This window comes from Chroicocephalus ridibundus, chromosome 3, assembly GCF_963924245.1.
Source record: "Chroicocephalus ridibundus chromosome 3, bChrRid1.1, whole genome shotgun sequence".
NCBI lineage: Eukaryota > Metazoa > Chordata > Aves > Charadriiformes > Laridae > Chroicocephalus > Chroicocephalus ridibundus.
Window position 1 is genome coordinate 12,784,307 of NC_086286.1, and position 25,943 is coordinate 12,810,249.

The 25,943-nt window shown below is 41.1% G+C and overlaps 1 protein-coding gene across 1 annotated transcript; it reads right to left on the bottom strand.

Moving 5' to 3' along the window:
• On the bottom strand, positions 1 to 25,937 carry DZANK1 (double zinc ribbon and ankyrin repeat domains 1). Its single transcript, XM_063328055.1, has 22 exons — positions 25,848 to 25,937; positions 24,986 to 25,042; positions 23,870 to 23,994; positions 23,062 to 23,215; positions 21,580 to 21,697; positions 21,107 to 21,203; positions 20,221 to 20,345; positions 19,570 to 19,655; positions 18,738 to 18,855; positions 17,652 to 17,765; positions 15,428 to 15,520; positions 13,368 to 13,490; positions 12,212 to 12,319; positions 11,285 to 11,513; positions 7,802 to 7,905; positions 5,615 to 5,689; positions 4,638 to 4,734; positions 3,337 to 3,425; positions 1,990 to 2,070; positions 1,291 to 1,418; positions 731 to 805; positions 1 to 633 (listed from the first exon to the last, which is right to left on the bottom strand). The coding sequence occupies exons 3-21, from the start codon at positions 23,976 to 23,978 to the stop codon at positions 742 to 744; spliced, it is 2,112 nt and encodes a 703-aa protein (XP_063184125.1). The 5' UTR covers positions 23,979 to 23,994; positions 24,986 to 25,042; positions 25,848 to 25,937; the 3' UTR covers positions 1 to 633; positions 731 to 741.
• Positions 25,938 to 25,943: the final 6 nt, after the last annotated feature.

Genomic DNA, 25,943 nt, shown 5'->3' on the forward strand with positions numbered 1-25,943 from the left:
AGCTAATCAAAGTACGGTGCAGTGCTGTTGCTCAAGTGTTAAACTGTCTTAAGTGGTGTTCGTCAGGTCTCTTAAAACGTCCTTGTGCCCTGAAAGGTTTGGTTGGTCCCTCTCCTTGCACAGATTTGGAAAGGGAAAGAAATCTTGCAGAACAGAGCGTGGACAGCGATGAATTGTGCTCTGAACTGCTGGGAAGGAATGGGGGAACCTAGTACCAAATAGCTGGCTGTTGCAGGGCCCAGGTTGATCGTGTGGGACTGTGAAATCTGCAGACAGAACTGGAGGCACGCGTTTAGGTGCTCCCTCACCTAAAGAACCTCCAGCTCCGTCTTGGGGAAGAGGCAGTTGCCATCGCACACTGATGAGACCAATGCTCCTGGGTTTTGTAAGTTTGTCCAACATTCCCTGTCTGAATTTACTTGCAAACAATGAAATAACTTCATTATTTCCAGCTGTAACAGCCAAATCATATGCCGATTGCCCTTTTGCATTCTTCTTTTTGATGAAGAACAGATTGTTTTAAGCTACTTAAATTCATTCCAAGTTACTGGAATTAGTGAAGTGGCTTGTAGGTGAAGTGTTGATGCGGAGTAACTTCAGAATTTCTGGATGCCTCTTCCTGCAGGGACACAACTGTGAGAGAAGAGTGCTGAGCCTCAGCCGGGCTCTGGCCCTTCAGAATAGCCGACGAGGTCTGTGCAGGTAGACTGTGGGTAGCCGCAGTACTTACTGTAACAGGGCTCAGGTGCACTCCTCTCCCTCCGATCCAAGCAGAACTGCTTCGTGGAGAGCAGTGGTGGTGTGCCTGCGTAGGAGGAATGGGCAACGTACTTGTTACCTAAGGAAAATGTCCTGGTACATGGAGAAATGGCCTAGCAAATTAAACTAAGGAAAGCGAATAGGAAGATAGAGAATACACTAGGAGTCGAGGTGATTTTTTTGGGGTAGGCTTTAGTGTGGTTTATTGTATTGAGTTGAAGTGGGGGAAGCTGATGGGGGAAGCAATTGTGTAGAAGAACAGCTCTTCTAAGAGAAATTGTGATAAATCTTCAAAGCTGGCAACTGAAAGGACTGTGAATACTATTATCTTTGCTTATTTGCAGGTTGTTTGCGTTTGTTGTTTTCCGGGGTTTTTGTTTTTCTTTTTAATTTGGCTTTGAAAATAGCTCCTTGACTACAGATTTTTGGAGGGGAGGAGGTGGGAGGTTAATCCTCTCTGAAATTAGAGCACAAGTGCTTTTTTTGGTAAAACTTCAAAAGGCCTGAGGCAGAGAATCGGCGCTCACTTACGGTCCTGACTGCTGGTCGATGTCAGCACCTTTCTGCATGAGAAGGGAGATTGGTTCCGCGTGCTTTTTAAGGACCGCAGCCGTGAGAGCAGGTCGGTCCTTGTCGCTGGTGTGGTTTGGGTCAGCTCCCTAGAACGCACAGGACAGGGAAGGTGAATTGTTAAAGCCATGAAGGTTCTTCAGCTTCCAGCTTGCTTTAAAATTATGGCAATTTAAGTTGGCAAACGGTCTTTGTGCTCACAACAGAGAAATCTTCAAATTGTGGTATTGATTCTTAACATTTCTTCTGAAAAATGTTTGTCCTAGCTCAAAAGCAGAGTAAATGTGTATAACAAGGGCAGTCAAGCTAGATTTCACCATCAGGATGCACCTACACAGCAAAAAGGTAGAGACTATGCTTTCTTTTGTATAGTCAAGAGGATTTGACCTGGAACTATAAAATTAATATATTTTTCTTTCTATATGGTCTTGACAAACCCAGATGAGAATACCTTACACACCAGCCAAATGGAAATTTGGGGAGAACATATATAAACGGAAAACAGGCTATTTCTTCTCCAAAATGCTCTTTCAACCTGAAGACAGTTGTATTGCAACGATGTTGCCTCCTAAGCATGAAGTTGGTTGCATACCAGGCTAATATTCATGCGGTAAATGGTCAAAGAATTGGAAAGAGAAACTTCAGCAGGCAATAACTTACTTCACTGAGCAATTGTTCTACCACGGGGATTCTTCCTTTCCCATTTGGACCCAATTCGTCCAGCAGTTGTCTGGACTGTGGCTGTGGAAACACAGAAAACAGCCAGTAACATTTCACGTAGTGACAATACAAGTAGGTGGGCCATATTCTGCCTTTGAGTAGAGGTGGAAAATGCACACAGTGGCACGAATGTAGCTGAGGGAAAAACGGAACATGGCTGAGCCTCAGCATTACTAACTCGGGACCCTTCTGCGGGAATTTCTTTGTGAATCTGAGCTAGTGTTGGATAATCCAGGCAAATACCTCACGACTGAGGTCTTGATTCAGCAAACTTGTCTGTAAGTGACTGGCAGTGACATTGACGTAAAATCAGTGCAGCTCTCCAGGACTGTACAAAGATCTGTTCACCACAGTAAACATGGGCACAAGCTCTTTGCTACAGAATTAAAGTTTGAAGCTTCCTGAACTTGTGGAAGCATTTTATTTAGAAAATGAGTATGTTTTGCCTTGCAGAAGTTTGGTAACTAAATCTCGAAACAAACCAACCAACCAACCAATCCAAAACCCTTCTCCTGTTATTTCTTCCCACTTCTCCACCTCCTTCCTCTCCCCTTTCGAAAGCCCAACTGCTTGACCAAGCATTTTTATCCCTGGACTTGTATCACAAAGCTCTGTATCTTGCACCCGTTGAGCTGCCTAAGTGATCCAACCTGAGATTAATGCACGTTTCCCTTTTGAGGTTTTCTGTGCTACTACTGACGATCTCTTTAGTAGGCAGTGCTTCCAGGATATTTCTCCAGTGGAAGTACAGCCTTGCTTCTTGCACTGAGCCTGCCCTCAGTTGTGCTGACATCTCAGCTTTATGGGAAAACGGAGTTGCCTTAAAAGCCTGTTGCGTAGATGATCTTCCCCCGCCTGGTTCACAGTCTGACTGCGCAAAGAGCAGTTCTAGCACAGCCAAGTATGTCCTGTGGAGTCAAACCAGGTAGTAAGGGGCAAGGGCAGACGGTAATGCCTCCATCTGAGGTTGGTTCTGAGAAAAACCTGTAACAAAATCAGTCTGCAACAGTGTTTAGGCCTAATGCTGTGTCAGTAAAACAGAATGGGTCCAAAAATGAAACCAACAATCTAATTAAGCTCTTCCTAGGAACAAAGTTTGGTTATTTCAAATTCTGTAATAAATGTCTGCTATGATTTTTCAGGTTTTATATTAAGTTGGACTTGTCTCCTTTCTTCCTCCCAACCCCAGCCAGCTTTAAAAGCTTTGTGTGTTTACCCATGGACGCCCTCCTTCACCTTAGTGCTGCTCTATAGGTAGTTTTTCATGTACTGGCAGAAGATACATACGGGGAGTTTCTCTTCTTTTTCTGTAAGTGTTCTTGACTTTGTTCTCTTTATTTTGCCTCCTGAGTGGAAAACATTATGATCATCTTTGCCTACCAGAAAGGGAAACAAGTGTTAATTCAAAGCAAAGTCCGTATCCTAACAAGAACTTGGGGGAGAGATCTGGAAATAATTTATCCACAAAAATATTTTATTTTGTGTTGAAATGAAAGCAATATTTATCAGTTTTCTACAAGAGAAAGTGATGAAATATTTGTTGCAGATCAGACTGGTTTTAACAAAAGGTTTACACTCAGGCAGACTTAAAATCTCACTATTTTGAAATTAAGATTCAATAAATGTGGAGTTTGGGGGCTTTGAGTCTTTTTTTAACTAGCTGCAGCTATTCAACAGGCTTGACTTGGCTTCATTAATTGTTTTGACCAAAAACCTTACAACTTTTCAATGTTGTTTAGCTCCCAAATACTTAAGAGCGAGACTAGAGGACCTTGACTAGATATGCATGTCCATTATTTTTGAGAGATGTAATCCACCAGTGTGCAGGAGTGCTAAGGAAATTACGCAGCATGTGGAGACCCTTTGAGCTGGTGCTACTGGAGTGCCTGGAATCACAGTCACGTTATTGACACTCCAGAAAACCAGCTTCTAGTGCCGCGGCTGCCACTTGCCAAGTCTCACATCAGAAGCACAAGCTGGCTGAAGTGTCTCCGTGAGTTGAAGTATGTCAAATTATACGGTAGGAATTTCTGAATTCTAATGCTGACTTTACAACTCATTGATTTAATGAAAACCTAAGTCCAATATGTGATGTCTAAAATGCTGAGCTGTTACTGACACCAATGGGAAATGCAAGTTAAGCATCTCTGAAAACTACGTCTAGAATTAATGTATTTCATCATTTCTTATCTTTGCCAAATATACTGAAGCTGAAGTCCCTGGCACAGCTCAAAAGTCGAGATAATATTGACATTTATAGCTCCTATTTTAAAAGAACATGCAAAGCATGTAAAGTTTTATCGCAATAAGAAAGACACTGCTATGGCCTGCGGCTGCAGTTTACTGGCCTCGCTAGCTGTCCTCTAGGGATGAAGCATTCCCATGAGCTTTTGACAGAGTCTGTACCTTGCTTAAATCTGAACTCAGCCACATTTTGAGACTTAAAGATCAACTTAAGGTGGCGCAGAATGTGCCAAGATATTCATTTGCCTATCTCAGTGTCTAACCTCCCAAGCACTACTTCCATATTCTTGAATAGTGTATTTATGGTCTATCACAAAGACAGGGGGAGGAAAAAAAAACCTCACCAAAACTCATCTGACTGCCCTCCTGTCCACCTCTGGCTTCTGTTACAGTATTCAGGTAATGACTGCTGAACTTCACTGGTTTATTAGTATGAATATCCTGTAGAATCATCAGAATGCACACAGTTACTCCGATTATCATGTAATGCTGTTATAATCTCAGTAGCACAAAATATATAGGCTTTTAATATCAGCCTCAAATTAGCACGAGAACAATTATTATATATAATTAAACTCTGTTTTGAGGCAAAATAATGTAGCTTTTTTTCTAGACCTTGTGTTAGGTATTTGTTTTGTTTTAAAAAAGGAAAAAAGTGACACAACCTCACCTAATGAAATGAAGATTCTCATCCAAATGAAAGCGTGCCTACCACTTGAGAGATCCGATAAACTCCTCGCTTGTGAAATGATGTGATACACCTTTTCAGGCCCCACTTGGCAAGGTAAGTTTTTAAAGATTCTACATAAGAGATACAGTCTGAATTTTGGATCTGTGAAATGGTAGATTTTAATCTGTGAAAAGCTGGCAATGAATATGTGGGTGGGTTTTGGAACACAGTAATTCTGGAGGTAGGGATTTTGACTGAATACAATTAACAGGAGCTCTGGCAAACATTATCTCCGAACTATTGAAAATTACTAAGCTTGTTTCTCAAGAGCACGATATGCAGACTCAAGAAAAGGAGGCTCTAAGATCAGGAGCTAAGGGGTGCTAGCACGATGAAAGAAGAATGTTATTATTAATAGCAAATTAATGAAACGCAACATAACCATGAAGTGTGGCTTAATCAGATAAAGATACCTGTTCAGCTAGCTCCAACAGAAAAAGATACCTTTCTCTGAAGCGATGAGTTAACACCCTCTGAACAAAAGAATTTCTTGTTTAGACCTGAATTTAAAATATATCAGCCTTACACTGACTGGTGTAGCGACAGCTTTAGACCAGCTGCCTAACAACGGGCCCTATGCCCCGAACCGACCTTGTTAATAGCAAGAGCGTAATTCAATGTAATAGTGACTTCATGGTCATCCTCATGGATGGTAGCAGAATTAATCTAGAGGGAAAGAGCAACCATTAGTATCACTTAGAAAAAGTACGCGGAAATAGTTCTAGAAATAAGTCTTGCTGATGCTTATCGTGGAGCCAATACACAAAATCACACATGTGGCCTTTGCCTGCTCGTGATGTTGTACCAACTCTTCCCATCTAACTGAACAAGGAGCGGGTGGTATTTTGAGTAACTGGGAATATCAAAATGACTGAAATGCCGAATGAATCCAAAAGATATAATAATGCCACTTTTCGTGAAAGTTCAGTCATTCTCCACCCAGATTCTGCAGCCGCATGAGAGGCTGTGCCGTCCTCAGGACTCCCTGCGCCGGGAGAACTGGCTGCAGCTTTACTTGCACCAGTCTGTAGAAGCACAGCCTGTAGTAAAACACGGGCAACTTTCTATATTAATTCATTGAGACACTCCTGCTGGCAAGAGGACTATTGAAGTTATACGCAAATAAATGCACAGGGGATTCTAAAGAAGTGGAACGAAGCCGAATAGGTTATCTTGCAGCAGGTTGAGAATTTTGAGATAAGGTTGATTATATTTCTAACCCGCAGGAACACTGAAAAAGCAGTATGAAACCCAGATAATTGGCATCTACTTTGAATCACTTCTGGGGGCAGTGGTTTCAAGACAATAGGATGACAAAAGGCCAAGAAGCAGCAGGAAAAGCCTTCTCCAGGCAGTTTAATATTTTTCAGGCATATCCTTTTGAATCTTCTAGCAAAGGAAACAAGTTGCAGTAGACTTACAATTCCTCTCCACCAAGCAGATCTCTTTTACATTTATACTTGTGCTACAACTTCTGAACGTACTGGTGGACCCAATAGGTCTCAGTGGGTAGAGAATTTAGACGCAAAGTATCTGGTGGAGCGTCATACCTCACAAAAGTGTAATCTGCCAAATGACAACTAGATTTCTGAGCCCCAGTCTTCATAAACTTTTCTGTAGTTGTTTCTATGTGATAAAATTGTGGGTTTTTTTTACTGCTGTATCACATCAGTCAGGACAGGCTAAGAAATAGTGAGCTTGAACTGTAACAAGGGAGACTTAGGTCAGACAGTGTGAAAAAGCTTCCCAGTATGTTCAAGAAGTTCCCAGCCCTCCTTCTGCCTGCATCCCGCTTCCAGCTGCTCACTGCCAACCTACTTTTGTACTGATGCCCTTTTTCTCCCTCCAGAGCTATTTTTAGCCCGGGTCAATCGCTGATCCGGTCCACAGGACATTGCCACAAGCAGTTGCGCTGGCAGCATGGAGGAGGCAGGGTGAGGGGACGCAACTCCTTAACCCAGCAGGGCTGCCAAAGAAAGCAATACAGTACTGCAGCTGAACAGCAAGGATAATTGAGCGCAGAAATTGACTGCCTGGGGCAATTGTGAAATCTCCATTGTTGGTGAGTTTGAAAAGCTTCAAGACAAACATCTGTCAGGAACAGTTTAGGCAGAATTGATCCTCCCTCAGGACAGGGACCCAGCGATCTCTGTCATACCAGCCCTATCTTCTAGGACTCTTCAGGAAGAACCTCCAGTTTCCACTTTCTTGCTATCACCCTTTTAATCATTTTAATGCAGGTTGCTGATATCCTGAAGACTGCATCTCCAGTAGGAAAAGCAGTACCGTGTTCCTATAATACGGGTATAGTTTATACTAGAAGTAGACTATGTATGTAGCCAAAGAGAATTGCTGCTATCTGCTGGTATCATCCAGCCCAGAGCAGAGGCAAGCATATCATTACGTCCCATTTCTAGCAGGGCTTATTTAACTGACCAAGTCCATAGATGTCAGTGATCTCTTTTTTTTTTTTTTTCTTGATTGCCTGCTGTGGGATACTATAAAAGCAGCTGAGCAAGGGCTTTCTGGCTTCTGTCACTTCTCTTATAGCTGTGAGGTGAGAGGTGAATAGGAACTGCCATAGGAAAGAAAGCACAAAAAAATCTTCAGTAAAAGACTGAACAAAAATGGAACGACAAAAGAGAACAAATTACACACATAAACAGCTCAAGGTATAAAGAAAAGGGTGACATCTATTTTCCCAGTGTTTATCCAGCAGCCCCAGTAATCTTTTCATGAGGCTGCATGGAAAGATATGACTCCCAAGCTCCTTCCTACCTTTCCCATTCGAGGTTCCCCAATCAGAGCTCTGAATTCAAGATTGTTCTGAGCATAGCTCCTGAGGTGAGCGCAGACGTGATCCAGCTGTTTTCTCCAGTAACCTGATCAGAGAGAGTTAAGCAGGAGGAACATCCCTGAAATTGCGATTAACATTTCTTCTACTCGTGTGATAGCATATTTTCACTGAGACAAAAAAAAAGGGAATTTTTCTTTAGAAAATTCATCTGATCAAGAAAAGGAGAAGTAAGTTATACCCTAAAAAAAGGTAGAATGCTTTCTTATCCATAGGCTATAATTCTTTCTTAGGGCACTTCTATTCACAACAAAACCATGTCTTGGAATTGTCCTTTGCAATCAAAATTGGCTCTGTGTGAAGGAGGATCTCACACTGTTCCAGATCATTAAAAAAAAAAAAGTACAATATTAGAACTAAGCAATTTTACATTATTGAATGGATTTTTTGTTTGTTTGAGACCACTGACAGGTAACAATAAGCCAAATCTGAAAACTGCAGATTTTGTAACTCCACCTACACAGTATTCTGGTCTATGTAAATATGTGGGAGAGTGTACTAAAAGCTTAAGCCTTCCTGCTCTTTGCCTGTCAGGATCTCTGGGAGAGAGTCAGCATTCCTCTAGGCTGGTCCAGGGTACGAAACATGAGGGGCTGAATGCGCCTGGATTCAAAACTCATCTTAAGCCATTTAGAGTTTTTGCAGTATTTCCAAGTGTTTCTGAAGCAATGTTCTGTTTTCATCAGAGAAAGAAACAAAAGGACTTGTTCTCAGTCTTAATTGATTGGTATCGGGATCTGGCTAATTTTATTTTTGAGCATCCTTATGGAAAGTAGAGAGTATGATTTATTTTGTTGTAAATAAATTGTGTAGGCTTGGTAACCTTGTTTAACTTGCACAATGAAGTTGCTCTGACCTTATCCTTCCCTTCATGTTAAGTGAAGCTCAAAACAGCGAAAAGAAGCCAAGTCAGAAGAAAAGTGCTGCTCTGGCTTTTACAAGAAAAGGCAAGTGCACAGGGATTTTTACGCTTGCAGGACTGTTCCAAGATCGAACTGGTAGAAACTATGACAAACTAAAACAGCAAGTCTTATTTGTTAGGCAGCTTTAAAGGAATATAGAAAAAAGGATCCACAGAGCAACGTAAATTGTTCCCTGCCACTGTCTCACATGCAAAAACTAATACAAGTTGAAAATAGTAATTAAAAAAAATCTATGCTAGACTACTACTTGGTGAGTGATCCCTCCAGAGAAGTCGGTATTATCTGCTATAAACTGATTTGTAACCAGCCTAGATCCCCATATTTTATTTCAAAAAATCCAGATGGCCGGGAACATATTCTTGCGTGTTTGACGTTTTATTACATCTAAAAGGATTTTTGGCGGCACTGATGGCATACTTGAATTTATGCTGTCAATAGTTGATTACACCTATATCACACTGATTTACTGTTTTGTTAGAGTAGCAAAGGAGAGGCTTCTTTGTAAAGTTTACCTGGGAAATGACTTGGTTCCTGTTCAAAACAGACGGACAGTAGAGCAAAAGAAGAAACACAGTACACATCAGAGGATTAGTGTTTTGGTACTGCTGTCTTTTACCCTTGTCCTAACTGGCATTTTATTTTTAATCTTCACAAAACAAAAGAAGGTTAGTTAATGGCTGATAGGTCAAGAAATGAAAAATAAACCTCAACTTATTTAATCACTTCTATTTAAAAACTTTAATATCAAATGTCTGATACTATTTGAATTGAAGAAAGAATAGACATATTTGGCATATATAAACAAGATTTTCCTGGGTGTTAGTGTATGGTCTTGTTGTTACACGTAGTTTCAAGCCATATATACAACTCGGCATCAAGGGAAGGGAGCAGCATGAAAGACTTGACTTGCAACAGACATTTATTGATTTATAGAATGAATTATGTTCCTCAGTCCTTGGCAGGCTCTAAAGGAGAATACATTACACAGTGTAACTTCAACAAAGTTACCTCTGCTAAATGGATAAAAATTAACAGGATAAAAATTAACATAGTTCAAAAGCAGTTCAGAATTTCTCCCCAGCCTTTCCCAGGGAAAGGAGTTCTCACTCACAAGTCAAGAGCTGCACTTCTGATAAAGATATATGAATGTTCCGTGTTACTTTTTTTTTTTTCCTCTCAGCACTGTTCCGGGCCAATCCTTTATTATCTCTGACTAAATTAAGCTCCCTGACGTGTTGAGTCAAGTTGTTGTATTTGCTACAGTGATGTCTAAGAGAACACGCCACGTTTCAGAGCAAAGGAGTAGGAAAACAGAGTTCCCCAGTGATAATTTAAAAAATAAAAGTGCATCATCTGGATATTTATACACTGAGTCAAAACAGGAAGTTCTAACGTTCATTAATGACTTTTTCTGCCTAATAGATGAACAACTCTGATAACGGCCTGAAAGGTTGACCCTCTGATTGTAGAAAAGAGCTCGAGATGGGAAACTGGATCAAAACAAGTAACTGGGGTTTGGTGCTGCAGTCATTTAAAATTAACTTATTTTCTGGACTGCACAGCTGGACTGCCCCATGAGATTAAAGAATACTTTGCAAATTAGGCCATTTATTAGGTCCCTAATTAATACTTATGGACTGTCTTCAAGGGTTTGGGATCCGGAAAGCTGAAGTTGGAGTTTTCCCAGGATAGTAAAACTAACATCTCTAAAAATTGCAAACTTTTTAATGACAGCAAACAGTCAAGTGATTCCACAAAGAACTAACTGACCAAACCAGGGACTGTGAAACAAACTTGTTTGTGGTACTGATATGGTAGTCTGCGCATGGACGGTCTAGTCAGTGAGTGATCTACATGTACTGATACCTTTGCAGGGCTGGAAAAGAGGGCCTACAAGAGCACTCAAGGTTTCTACCAACCCTGTTTATTGTATTCCTGTTAAGGATCCCTCTCTCTAGTTTAGTTTCCTTTGCTTCCAAAACTTTTATCATTTATTCCACAACAGCACCTCAAACAAGTTCTTCACGTAGACGAGCCTTATCATATTTTTCAAGAGCTACGATCCCCTGTGTCTCAGAGTTTTGTTTAACAATACTCCCAACAGGTGCTACCGCAGTAGTAACTGAGCTTCATATTGCAGGAGGTGGGGTGGTTGTTCAGTGGTTTCCAATTTTATATAGGACACCTGCCCCTGATCTTCTAAGATCTGAGGAAATCAAACTACTGGCAAATTAGTAACGCTGCACAGGGTTCAGTAACCATCATATCGATATTGCTGACAGGCTTTCTTTTAGCTATTGATGGAGATCAGTGATCTGAATTCTAAGGCACTGCATTTACAAGTGATTGGTGGGAAGACAGACTTGTAAAGATGTATATTAGTGTCCTACTGCTGCCACATTCCATAGACTATAATATTTTCAAGAAAAAGTAAGGTCATACATTGCAGCTTTATTTAGAAAATAAAAAATCAAAACTCCTGACCTTTTCCAGGACTAACGGCTGTCAGGAGAGGCTTATGATCACTCATCTTTTCCAGTTTTTCTGTTTGTGAAATCAGTTCAAGCTGCTTCTTCTCCAGCATTTTGCTAGATGGGTAAAAAAGTCCAATGGTTTGGGTTCCTTTATCTTCTCTTTCTTTTAGTTCTGCCTTTGATTTGGGCACGGAAATAGGACTAGGCTGCCAGGCAACTTGAGCTTGAAATTGTTTAGCCTGTGGGGAGTGGAGGGGAAGGAAAAGTGTAACTAATATCATTAGATATAATTAAATGGCTTACAAACAGAAATCAACCAGAACAGAATACAAAATTGTAAATGAATAAAAAAGCTAGGGGGAAGAATCAGTAACAATTCTTGATTTTAATTATCGTTCTGTAACAATGAAGCAACTTATCACAAATATTCAAGCAAAAGCAAAGCTATTCGTGAATGCCAGCAGAACAACGTGTATGCATTTGTAGGACAAAAGCTGGCCTTGCTAAGTATTATGGTCTTTCTTAAAACACAGTTTTCAAAGCACTGTTACATATGCTTGAAAGAATACCCTGTATCAGCAGGACACGAATAATTCACAAGTAGTAAGATAAAAGTACTTAAAGAGCTAAGACTTTTGAAAAGCTGATTGTTTCTCACTTTCCTATTTAGAATAAGGCTGGATTAAGGCCTTTGGCTAAGGCTACTTTTCGGCAGAAAGCAGTTCTCAGAATAAACATATCCTTGGTTTTGCCCTCAGCGTGCTCACAGACCACGGTGTTGTCTCAAAGCGGAATCGAATGGAGTTGTGCTGATCTATACCCACACGGACCAGCCTTTTAGCTGTGTTCAAGCCCAGCTTTGTAATACCGTGTGTCTTAGCTCAGAAAACCACGGTAAGCCCGCAGCATCCATGAGACTCCCGTTCTGAGAACCCACCCGTGATGGGGGCTCTATGTAAACACCGCAGGACCCACAGAAGCGAGCGTATGGACGGTTGCTTGTGCCACACTTGAAACAAGTAAAGTAGGATGGAGGAGGTCCGGGCTGGAAAGGTGAATGAAACACTTATCACTACAGAAACATATGATACCTGGTTCAGGAGAGATAAAAGCAGTGACATGAATTAAAAGGAATTAAAGTAGCACTACCTAAAGCTATTAGATTAGAAATATCAACCAGGATACCAGACTGCTAACACACTGGCAGATGCAAGACAGTAAATCTTCAGCTATCTCAGCACTGTCCTCCGGAGGCAAGCATTTTTACAGACAATCTAGCATTTTGGTATGTTACTTTTTTAATATAGACTTTTCAAAAGAATATTTCTTTTCTTTGGCAAAACCCTGTCATTCCTAGTGTGTGCTCTGATATTAAATACTGACTGCAATTCTTTCCTGTTCAATTCTAACAGTACCCCCACCACCCTGAGTCCCCCGGTGTAGTATAGGACCAATGGTTATGTATGCATATGGGGGAGCGTTTAAAATTTTACGTAGACTCACCTCAACGGAAAATAAAAAAATTCCCCCCAATTCTCCTCCTCATCTTAGATTGGAACACTATACTTATAAAAATATATGCCAGTGGAAATTGTTTACATTGATTGTACCATGCAAAAGCTCTACTGAGCAGCAGTTAAGAGGAAGTACTTTTCTGCAGTGAAGTTAATGAGGCCTTCAGCCAAAAATAATTGCACGCATCATCTCATCTCTGGTGATTACCTGTATCATAGCCCAGAGTAGACACGGGAAAACTTGCATTAAATTAGCCTATACTTTAACCTTTGATGGAGAAGTTACTTTGGCAGCGTACACAGCTATCGCATCTCAATTGATGCAAGGAGCTGATGCTCATTGACCCATGGTAATTAGTTTACATCTCTAAACCCTTAAGTGACTGACTGACATGGGGTCAGGATGTCATCTAAGCCTTTAATTTTTCTTTATGTAATCTTATGCGCTCTAAGCAAGTATTTTAATAATAATAAGCTGTGTACTAACTGACAAGAGTTTTGCAAAGATAAGTTTGAAATTGCTGCAGGTGACAGATGAGTAAAAACAGATTTGTCAACACAAACACCGAGAACACGTGCCTTGGCTCCACACCAGTCACAGAAATGGGCATCACGCTGGTTAACACGATTGCATTTTGAGCACGAAACTGTCTTCCTCTGATGGCTGGGATAAGGCGGGGGGGTGTCTCCTCCAAACACGGGCTAATAAAACAAAGCATTAGGGAGAAAATACTTCTTATGAAGAAAAGTTCCTAAGAAAAATAAGGTGAAAGAGGAAAGCAAGCTACTTTGATAATATCAAGTATTATTCAGCCTAAAAGAATTATTTCAACTTAGAATAAGCAACAGACCAACTTGGATCTACCTTGTAATTTTTTTTTCACTACAAAACCACAGTAAAATGTGTCATTAATTAATTTTTAAATATTTTTAGCAGAACTGAGAGCAAAAAAAAATTTAATTATCAACTGTGTCCTTTTACACTGAGTATTTGTTAATATGGCCCTGTGTATAAGTACACTCGAAGTTAGGAGGGAGGTTTCTCTGCTGATAAACTGATATTTTCAAATCCAGAACGCAACAGCTATTTTTCTTCATACTCTTCTTTGTGTTAGTATGGCAGGGAGAGTAAGTCCAGACAATGAGTTTTGTCTCAGTTTGATATTTGCTACATAAGCATTTTCTTGCACTCTTTTACCTCATATAAGTTATATATTACCGAGCTTTCCTAGTACAATTAACTTATACGGGTCTGCAGAAGAAAACAGATTTTTCAGCTGAAACTTCTAGAGGTTGATTATAGATCCTAGTTAAGACAAACGGATCTTGAAATGTTTTGATAGGTTTTGTCTCAGGGCTCACGCAGTTTATTTTCTCTGCAAGTCAGGAATATCAATAAGGAACAGAACCAGAGAAAAATTATTTTGATTACACACACCACAACAACAAGTAAGCAAATAGGAAATAGCCCTATTTTCACGTGTGGCCTGCATTGCAGTTTGAATGATGTAACTTAGAGGTTCATCTGGAAGATAAAATTTACAAGAGCATGAGTCTAAGCATGTTCTCAATCTCAATTATTTAATAACCGTTAATAGTAATATCATCGTTATTACTAATTATTAATTGTTCAGGAATTACTATTGTTATCACTAATTAATCACTATTATTAGTAAAATGTCTGATTAATACTAATAGTAAGTCAGTAAGCATTTAACAACAACTCTTAGCTACTGCAGGTCTCACCATTCAAGTCACATGCCTAACTACATATGCAGCTACATATTGATATCTACATTCAATGAAGCACTTAAACATATTTATCTTGGGTAAGTACAGATTCCTACTGAAATTCACTCTAAAATGACACCTTAGTGGCTACACAAGGGACCTTTGCCTCTAGCTACTGACAGTTTTAGAACTCAGGATGTTGCCACTGTGATCAAAAGATTTTAACTTGCAAATCATTATTCTTCTCTCATTTCTGTACTTAGCACAACCTGGAGAAGTGAAATGTACCAAAAGGTTTTCATACAAGACGTCTCTCTTCAGGAGTGAAAGTAAAATTCTTCTAAGGAACCAAATGAGTGAGCTAAATGGGGAGCTGAAACCGCAGCCATTTTAGGGGGAACATTTATTGTCGCTTTTCTCACCTCTGTGCAGAGTCACAGCCAAATACAAGCACAGTAGCTGTATGCATGTAGGGGAAGCAGCAAGTGGAGATAAGAAAAATAATGTAAAAGAATATTTTATTGTCACAAAAGAATTGAAATCAATGAGAATGATCTTCTTGATGTATATACTCAACTTTTCTGTTGCAACGGAAAATAATCTGAACACAAACAAGACTTCTTTGGAGCCAAGATCACCCATTTTCTAAGACCCTTCTGAGCTTTCACAACGGCATTTGCAATCCTGACCTCCACAGGGGACACATGAAGGTATACAATACACTTATGTTTAGCTGGACATTTGTGATGGAGCACCTGTGGGAGCGCTGGGCTTGAATATGGCACGGGGGAGGGATTCTCTGCTTTTGTAACATAGGCACGCAGGGATATGACTTCAGTTTTCCAAAGAAAAAGAATGTTAAGCTTTGATTTGATTAACCCTAGCATGGTTGATGCAAGAAGCCTTACCGTCTGTATTTCAGGCAGTTTGCTTTCACAAGTCACACAGTGTTTATGGTGAAGAGGATTTCCTGTGCCACACGCCTGACAAATCACTTTACCCTTTGAAATAGAGAAAGAACATATTTCACATGGTATTTGAAAACTGTGAACAACAACAATAATAACAACGAGAGAACTTGATCCTACAATGTGCGGTGGTTATTCAGCCCTGCAGATAGAAGAGAGCCTTCAATTCTGTGCTGTGGGGTTCGGACTTTAGTTAAGGCATATTGCCTGGTCATCACAAATCTACATATGTTGGTGACAATTTTTTTTAAACTATGGTACAGTTCCCTCAGGAGATCCAGCACTGATACCTCCAGATCTTTTTATGTATTACTGTCAGTTTGCTTAGTTCCTGCACTCACACAAAACAGATTGTGCAGTATGTGCAAGGAAATGTAATAATAATATACTATGAGGGTGCCCTTAAAAGGTTTTACCATGGTCACTATCTACGAGTGAGTTTCCACCAGGGCTAAGAATAATGAGTCTGATATTTTGATTGTTGGCACCAATTAGCTCAGGTTTGTCTCTGCACCTACATAAAGGTTGTCATAAAATATTAACTTTGGGCCAAATTTAATGTCTATAATCTACTTTGACGTCAAGCTGAGAACTGCCTCAAATTATGAATCTCCTTTGTTATCTGATAGTCTTCGGTCAATAGTTTCCTTTCAGCACCCTTCTCTTTCCAAAAATGTTCCCTTGCAATGATCACAGAACCACAGAATGGTTGAGGTTGGAATGGACCTCTGGAGGTCCAATCCCACCCTGCTCAAGCAGGGCCACCCAGAGGAGGTTGCACAGGACCATGTCCAGATGGCTTTCGAATATCTCCAAGGATGGAGATTCCACAACCTCTCCAGGCAACCTGTGCCAGGGCTCAGTTACCCTCACAGTAAAAAAGTGTTTCCTGATGTTCAGAGGGAACCTCCTGTGTTTCAGTTTGTGCCCATTGCCTCTCGTCCTGTCCCTGGGCACCACTGAAAAGAGCCTGGCTCTGTCTTCTTTACACCCTCCCTTCAGATATTTATATACATCGATGAGATTCCCCTAAGCCTTCTCTTCCCTAGACCAAACAGACCCAGCTCTCTCAGTCTTACTTCCAGATGCTCCGGCTCCTTAATCATCTTAGTGGCTCTCTGGCATCTAGTACGTCCATGTCTCTCTTGTGCTGGGGAGCTGTACACTCCAAATACAGCCTCACTAGTGCTGAGTAGAGAGGAAGGATCACCTCCCTTTACCTGCAGGCACCACACTTCCTACATGCAGCCCGGGATATCATTAGACTTTTTCAAGCAGATCCCTGAAGAAGCCAAAGTCTTCTCTCCTAAAGTCCATTGCTCTGTTCTTGCTTTTTGCCCCTGCTCCTTCTTCTCAGGGTCCTGAACACCATCTCGTGGTCATTGCAGCCAGGGCTGTATTTGAGCTTCCTATCCCCATGAAGGCCTTTCTTCTCTGTAAGTATGCGACCCAGCAGAGCACCCTTCCTCACTGGCATCCCTATCACTTGTATCAAGCAGTTGTTGATACTCAAACAGGGTCCCACTATCATAGAAAACAAAACCTTGTTGCCAACACCAGCTCTGCAACCAATTGTGGACACGCAATATCAGTCCTCTCCTCCTCACACCCTTTCCCCTGACCGGGGGGATCGAGAAGGGGCCCTACTTGGGTCCCCATACCCCTGGGTAGGGAGTATTTTGTAGGGCAAATTTTGTCTAGTTAAGACCACCAGCACTTTTGGATCAGTGATCAAGATTGCGCTCTAACGTTTTGGGCATATGCCCACTGCCAAAGTCCTGCCAGCCCATCTGTGCTAAGCGCTTACAATCAAATGAGGTAAGCAGAGTAATGAGGACGTATTTAATAAACTTAAAATGCTTAGTAATACTGAGGTCATAAATCATAGACTCAAATAATATCTCTCTACTGAGGACAAGTGCATGCATTCCTGTCATTCAGACTGCTACATCATGTGCTCCTCAGCGCGTCTTCCTGAGCTTATGTGGTTTACCTTTAAAGATTATTTCTATTCGAGGTGGTTTTGATCCTACTAATTCTTAAAGCTGTCGTAATATAATTACACAAACCTGAGTTGGATCAAAATTTTTGTAATAAAGTCGTCTGTTAAAAAAATGCATGCCAGGAGGTAAATTGTTATTTTGTTATATTTATTCTCAAGTACCTTTATGCAGTTGTTGGTTTGGGGCTGCAGCTGTGGAGCTATTGGCGACTCACATACAATGCAAGTGGGCGTATTCATTGGCACAAGATGTCCGCATTCAAGACATGGTGCCATCTGAAGAAAAAAACCACATCACCACATGTTAAGGACCCTAATGAGACCATTAAGATTATCAAGAGATTGTCAATATTTTCCTGGTTAGAGTGTACACCGGCAACAGAGTCACTGGAGACATAGCAACTGACAGCAAAAGATGCTGATATTGATCCCTAAAGATCAAAGGTTACTGAGAAAATATTAAGACAACTGGAAAGAGAATGCTTTACCAACTACTAAAAATATGACAGAAAGTTACTAAGTTAATTTTCAGTAAATTAAAAATGCTACTATAAAACGTGTGCAGGTAATTCAAATCCTCCTAACTATGAACCCAGTCTAAAGAGGCGCTGAATATTCTCAGTCAGTCATCACTTGAAACTACAGCATTGCCCCAGACAAGCCAACTTTCTGATGATACAGGAAAAAAAATGACACCATTGACTTGTTAGATCAGGTTATTATCTCTTGGGAAGAGCTTAGAGAAGATAGTTACAGGCATCACTGTAAAAACTTGGTGCTCATACATATGACCGCACAGGCCACCATTTAAGGTTTCAGGCATATTAGATGGATCTTCTACGGCTATGACATAGGTACTAGTTACTAACTAACTAACTGCACGAGTTAGCACTGTGATAAGATGCATAATGCAGGTCCTGAAGATGCGGTGGTGGTTGTTGCAGGATGAGGAGGAATCTGAATTTGGTGATGTTTCCTGGCACAAGTGAATAAAACCCAATTTATTTTCGTTGTTATCCTTATTAAAATATATGGCCCTTGAATCAATCTATGGTTAAATTTGCACATCGTTTAAGAATTACAGCGGGTCCACTGCTAAAGGTATTGAACAAACTAAAACAATCAGAACAGAGCTTTCCAAATGGAAGTGCGACTAAATAATGGTTTTGCCAGCATTGAATGTGTAATTTGCTGAGGAAGTTGGTTTCTCCAAAGAGGATTTGTTGATTGTTATGACGTTTTGCTGACCTGCGCTCCTTCAGGGGGTGGTAAGCGACGTACTGGCACAGGTGGGATAGGAGATCCACATTCCTGACAGAAATGAGCCAAGGGGTTAGACAGGCGAGGTGCAGAACAGTGCGCACATCTGAAAGTAAGAGCAAACTGGCTGAGCTTGTTTTGGTACTGTACTGCTGCATAATAATGATTAATCTAGAACCCGCTGTGATAGGACTTAGGGCAAAGGACTTAGAGAAATCAGCTCAGTTGTGGTTTCCAAGCTATGGTGGTCCACCAGACCATGCCCTAGGGTCCATGACATGAGGTTCTGAACTCTAAGCTTTGCAAGGTAGAAAGCTCTCTGGCTGCTATGGAGTTTCCTACTTTCTTCCTCACCATATGAGGTAAACAAGTCTCCAGACACGCAATCTGTATCAGGCCTCACTGCTGCAACATGGGGAACCACTGATGCAGATCACATAACCCTTGCAATATTGATAAGCACTCAAGTTCTGTGAGACTACTCCAGTGAGCAGTTTTCACCTACAGCAGTGAGGGCTGTACTCTCATTTGAAAACACAACTTTTTCCTCTGATCCTACAGGTGTTAGGAATTTTTTTAAAAAAGATGATAAGATGATATCATGATAAGGATAACCGTGTATGGTGAGATGTAAATGAAACTATATATAAGAAAAAAATTTTCAAAGCTCTACCTAGATAACATTCTCCAGTTATGAGCCAGTGCCTGACTTTCCTTTCCTCATTTTTATAGAGCCCCACAGTATTATCAACTTGATTGCAAAAGGCAATTGCTCAGTTACTTTCCAAGGACAAATATGTTAAAAAGAGAAGTCACTTACTTGAGGAAATCTGTTTCCCTCTGGATCCTTGCCACCTGTGTGCTTGCTAAGCTCTTCCGGCTAGTCACTGCAGAAGAACTAGCAAACTGAAATAAAGGTAATTCTTTAGCCTTAGTTAAGCGAATATTTGCAAAATGCATGCAAGAGTAGCAAAATCAACTAAAGATGTTATTTGAGACAAACTGCACTGAAATGCATTGCTTTGAGGAATATCTACTACACTTGATTCCCCCATTAGTTGCATTAAGGATCCACAGCTTCTTCCAATAAAAATAAATCAATGTCTTGCTATTTACTTCCAAGACAGCGTTACTGAATATTAAGCTTTAAATATCAACTTGCTGACCTATAGCAATAGTTATTTGCTAATTGCAGATTCAGTAATGTATTAGAAGAGAATTAGTAGGAATGCAGGCATTGTTAATTTGCTTTGCCTGGTTTTGTCCTTACTGATAACTGTGTACTGCTTTGGGCGTTCCTGTTCCAGTGCGTCATTACCATTAATTGAAATTAGTACTGTATAACACAGACAAAGGCATTAATTTCTGAGAGATTATATAAGAATGATCACAAATCTTTACATCTTTATTTTTTCAGAGCTCAGTTCTGGTGACAGCCTTTTACAGTGTTCCTCAACACCCCTTGGCTTACCTGTAGTGACTCTATTGGTAGTCCTGAGATGGATTCCTCTCTGTACTCTGCTGTTTCCAAATCACTGGCCGGGAGCTGCGGCCCTTGCAAGGACCTGTGAGCAGTCTTTTCTTCTGTTTCCAAGTCTAAAATTATAACCCTGTTATTCCACTGTCATTCACTTCATGCAGTTAACATTATCTTAACATGAATACTACTTACTTTTGCTTTAAATTCCAATAGCTAAGTATATTTAAAAACCTATTTGACATCCTGGTTTTGGGTTCAAATAAACTGTATGGCATTACAGGAAATTAAACCAGAAGAAACCTCATTCTTCTATGAAAGAGCTTACTTTTGTATTTTCTCTATTTACAGTTTTCTTCCTTCCTGCGTGCTCAAAAACTCCCCAGCTCCTAAGAGTAAATTAATGAGTAAACATTAATACGATTCTCTGCTCTTAAACAGTCCCATTGCTGTTACCATGGAATAACAGGCTGTATCTATACATAAAATCTGAGTTAAGCTTTTGTTTCTGCTTTGTGTATTTATTTTGGAATCTTACTGCAAGCAAACATCAGTAAAGAACTCCATAAAGGATTGGCAGTCCCATCAATTTAACAGCGTTTTCTGGCACAAAAGGAAATATAGGCTGGGCCTTGTTATGTTGCTGAGAAATTAATAACATTTTAACACATTTTTAAGAGGTAATGGAAAACATATAGAAGGTAATTTTTGTTCTCTATTTGCAGTGTTGAGCAATCAAAATTGGAATTCCCAGAGAACGTGCAGTCTTCTGAGATGGTTTTAAAATTCCCCATATTTTACCAGTGATACAAGAGGAAAGCTTTACCCTATTTTCGGCTAAAACAGAAGTCAATTTCATTTTTATGAAGTAATATCATACCTTGAAAATCTTGGGGTGCTTCACTCCAGGCAGGCTTGGTTTCCACATTCACTCCATTCTTCTTTGATTTTGTAGTAAACATTCCACCTTCCCTCTCCTGAAAAGTAATCCCATTTGAATTCCAAATGAAATTTTTGGTTTTGCTCTAACCTCTCTTGTCATAGTTGTTATGTTCTTACAAATACATGATCAATGTATTTATTTTCAATGCAAGCATTTGAAAAGCTTAAATTATAAACGTATTTTTAAAATATTTGACCTGAATTGGTCATAAAAGACCAGTGAAAAGAAGAAAAAAAATAATATGTCCCCTTGAAATTTTAATATTACAGAAAGGACTAAGGCAGCAAAGATGGGCAAACAGAGAAAATAAAATATATTAAAAGTATAGGCAATCAAGGTTTAATCTCTAAGTAATATCATACATACAACATTTTATATTCACACAAGGGGTTACAACTGCTAAAACTTACCGGTGTGGCGACATCTTTTAGGAAATTCTCATCATCGTCTTCAACAGAGAAGAGGATGTTTGGTTGTTTGTACTCTACCAGAAACACCTTTGTTACAACCGTACTCTCCCTGCAGTCCCTGAAAATCAACGTTCACAAAGTTATATACATGCCACAAACCCATGTGCAGCAACAAGTAAATCACTGACGAGCATGGCTTATTTGCTGGAACATCTCTTCCCCGCTTGCAAGTCATTATTTCAGTCGATAAGTATAATCCTGGGCAATACTCTCGGTTTTGGTTTTGGTTTGTTTTGGGTTTTTTTAAGTTTAAAAAGTGCACAATAAGGAGTTACCGATAAAACATATGGATACCTTAATCCTTCAACATCTTTTAAATATAGAACTCCCGATACTCCTGTGTCTGCTTTCTAGGGTAACTAGCGTTTGCCAGCGCTGCAGAAAATAGAGGGGAGCAAGACTTTTATTCCATTCATAATACCATATTTATTTTCCTAGTCAAACAGCAGGTAGCATGCTATTTATGTGATAAAACAACTGTAATTCTCTGCTATTTATTAAATTACAGCAGTAAAATTGAAATTGCTTTAAATATCCAACCCATTCATTTAGGATTCATTGTAATTCTAGAGCATCTATTTATCACACCTGGAAACGCCTTAATAAAAACGTACTGGAAACGAGTGTTAATCTAGGTAGTGATATCAGAAAATCATATAGGCCTAGGTTTTGCATGTCCCTGCACGGGGAATATAATGTTGTTATATTCCAGTGCAGACACAAGCAAAGGCTACCTGCAGGTGCTAATAGCAGGGAACAGCAAGCACAAATCCCCAGCTGGAGCAGTAGTTTCTGTTCCCTTGGAAATAAAAGATAACGCAACATGGTAGAGAAAGAAAATGCATGTGTCGTCTCTCTGTCTCTAAGCGTGAAGTTAGTTTGGAGAAAGTCAGTGGCTGTGCAGCAAAATCCAGTTTTCTTTCTACCTATTGTATTTTTACTTAACCCTTGCACATACAACGTTGTACTTTAGCTGTGAAGGTTTAGCATTCTGTGCTCCTTTGGGAAAAACTAAGCAAATTCCTGGGAAGACCAACTTCTATAAATCTGGATAACCCCAGAAAACACCATACTAGTTCCTCTGGCATTTCTGATGACCACGCTCAAAAGGATGAGCTCTAAGTATAGTCTATTTTATTAGTTTCTCACCCATAGCCTTTATGTACCATTGGCCTACATCCTCAGCCCAGGAGACAAACATCTGAGAGATAATCCAACCACACAAACACTTAATGGATAAAAAGTGTTATGAGAAAGTGAAGCCAATGCAACCCATGAAGATCACTTAGATTGCAAATGGGCTGGGGAAAGGGGCGTCTCTCGTTTGCGAGGTATGGAGTGCTTGAAACAACGTGGCTCCAAGCCATGACTGGAATATCTGTCCCTTGTCAAAATATGACTAAAATAAAACAGGATACTTACTTTGTAACTGCCAGTGCCTTCACCATTATTTTCCCAACTGGTAATACGATAGGACCCTTATACTTAAAAGTGTTATGCTCTCCATAGCCAGGTTTCCTAATGAGTTCTGGTTTACTTCCATCTAAAGTGTAATAAATGGAGACCTCAGGCGTATCTGAAAGACACAGAGAAAGTAATTAGCCAAACTGTATTCAACCTGTGAAAAACAAGCTCTATGCTTCAAAGTACTCACTACTGTGCTTTATTTTTCTCACGTAAACAAAATAAAGCAGTTCCATAAATGACTGAATGTTTGGGACCAAAACTTTCTCCCATGAAAAATTAGTTGCTCAACAAACAGAATTTCATTATAAGCAGTATTTCTCTTCATAAAGTAGCTGCGCAATGGTTTTGTATTAAAACATTGCAACACTTTGTCCGTTCTGATGACAGAAAAGATATTTTCTCCCATGGTGAAAGGTGGCATTTCAAAAATTGTAAGGAAAATCTTTGGGGTGAGCCCAGCATATGATACTTTCAAGCACTGGTTTTGCAGGGGAAGTGAAATACAACATCTTAAGAGCTTGATCTTGGAAGCAATTAAGACTGCTAGCACACATGAAATAACTCATATCAATAATATTGCTTGAATGCAGAAAATTAGGTGCAAGTATAGTTGGTGTATCAAAACATGTTGGTTAATTTTATAAGTTCCTTAAGGAAGTGGGAACTCGTAAAAATCATAACTAAATGCAAACAAAAGTATAGAGGCTAAAAATTTCAAGTGAACACATAAGGTTTTACATAGAGTCAAAGCTTTTATTCATACCTGATTTTAATTCTATAAGAGTATTTGTGTCTATTTCATGTTTAGCCTTTCCTGGAAGAGGGATTCTCAGTGGTATGACCTGAGGAACTGAGATAGAGCCAGCTGTCATTTTTCTCAGCAGTGATCTTTAAAAAAAGAAAAACAAAAAGGCAGACAATAATTTTTCTAAACAGAAGAATGCATTGAGAAATACAGTCTTTTAACGTGATTCCTTGTCTTCATTTTTTCCTCTTAAAAGAGAGAACACTGGATTCTTTAAACTGTTAGTTCTCATTAATGTTTGCATTATTTTCACATTGAAAAGGAGCCAGATCCTAGCAACCATCACACTTCTGACTTACTCTCCTGTTTTAGAACAGTGAACGAAGCTTGAGATCAGCACTGGCGCTTCCATTTCACTTCGGCCTTCCTTGCTCAAGTCTGATTTCCGTATATTCAAGTGAAACAGCTTTAGCATCATACATCATTGATACGAGGTAAGAGTGAGTGACAGCAAAGTGTCTCAACCCTAATCATGGCAGATGTGGTGTCATTTTCTCTGCAGGAAGGACCAACCTCTTTTTCATCGTGGCCATCTGAATATATATAAGATGTCCCAAAAAGGACTAAAGCAAGACAGCTATTCCTACAGCTTATCTCAGCTACCACATGCATTAAGAATATACCTCCAAAACAGGTGCCAAACATGATTTATCATAATTTACATAGTCATTATCATGTCACACAATTCAAGGGTGAAAAATTGCATTTGGATACGATAACATTTTACAATGCAAAAATATGTACTCCAGAGCTTGGGAATTGATACTCAGGGCCAGGAAACATGTCTACACTAGAAAGGACTTGGTTTTGTAACCAACCCTTCAGTCCTCCAGAAACACCTCTTACTCTACTCATCAACACAGAGAGTAATGATTCAGCACGGGAGGTGCTCATTAGTCCACGCTCTCAGTGGTGCTACGACAAGCTACGGCACAGCGCTGCCTGCAGCTGCCCATCTCCTTGGCTGGGTTGCCCGAAACAGCGGCTAAGGAGTGTGGGCAGTTCTCAGCCAAACTCTCTTAGGCTGCATGCGGTGGCAGGGGACACGCAACGATGGGTCGATCAGATCTTTACCTGACACGAGGCAGCAAAGAGTATTTTTCCTCAAGGACTCGCCTCCTCTTGGCACACCTGGACCAAAAGCACAGTGCCCTGTGTCAGTGTTCTAGGAGCCCATCCGTGGTGGGACACAACCGGTCCTGCCTGGCCCCTGCCCCAGCGTGGGTTCCGTCCCTGCCTGCACAGGCCCTGCCAGGTCAGGCCCCGCTTCCCATCCCCTCACGGCACAGCCCACCCCACCCCACCCCACCTCATCCCACTCGATCCCTGCTGGACAGCCCCTGACACCCCACTCGGTCCCACTGCACGAGCCTGACCACCCCGCTCCGTCCTGTCCCACACGGTCCCATGGCAGTCCCTGGCCCCCACACTCAACACCCCCTCACACGGCCTCAGCTCACCCCTCTCGGTCCCGTCCCACAGCCCTGCCCACCCCACTCGATCTCTGCCCACTCCACTCAATCCCTGCCACAGAGCGCTGCCCACCCCACTCGATCCCTGTCCGCCCCACTCGATCCCCGCTACTGCGCCCCTTGCCCATCCCACTGGATCCCAGCCACAGCCCTGCCCACCCCACTCGATCCTTGATACCAAGCACCCGCCCATCCTGCTCGATCCCAACGGCATCCCTGCTCACCCCGCTCGATCCCATCCCACAGCCCCGCCCGCCCCGCTCGATCCCCAGCACAGAGCCCTGCTGACGCTACCCGATCCCTGCCCACCCCGCTCCATCCCTGCTATAGAGCCGTGCCCGGTCCACTCGATCCCTGCCCGCCCACTCGATCCCCGGTACAGAATCCTGCCCCCCTCGCTGGATCCAGCCGGCCCCCAGCTCGATCCCCGCCGGATCGCGGATACCCCCCCGCCCTCCCGTTACCACAGCCGCCGCGCGCCCGGCCCCGGCCCCGGCCCCGCCAGCGCGGCCCCGCACCGGCCCGCGTCCCGCTGCTTAGCAACCGACCCCGCCGCCGCG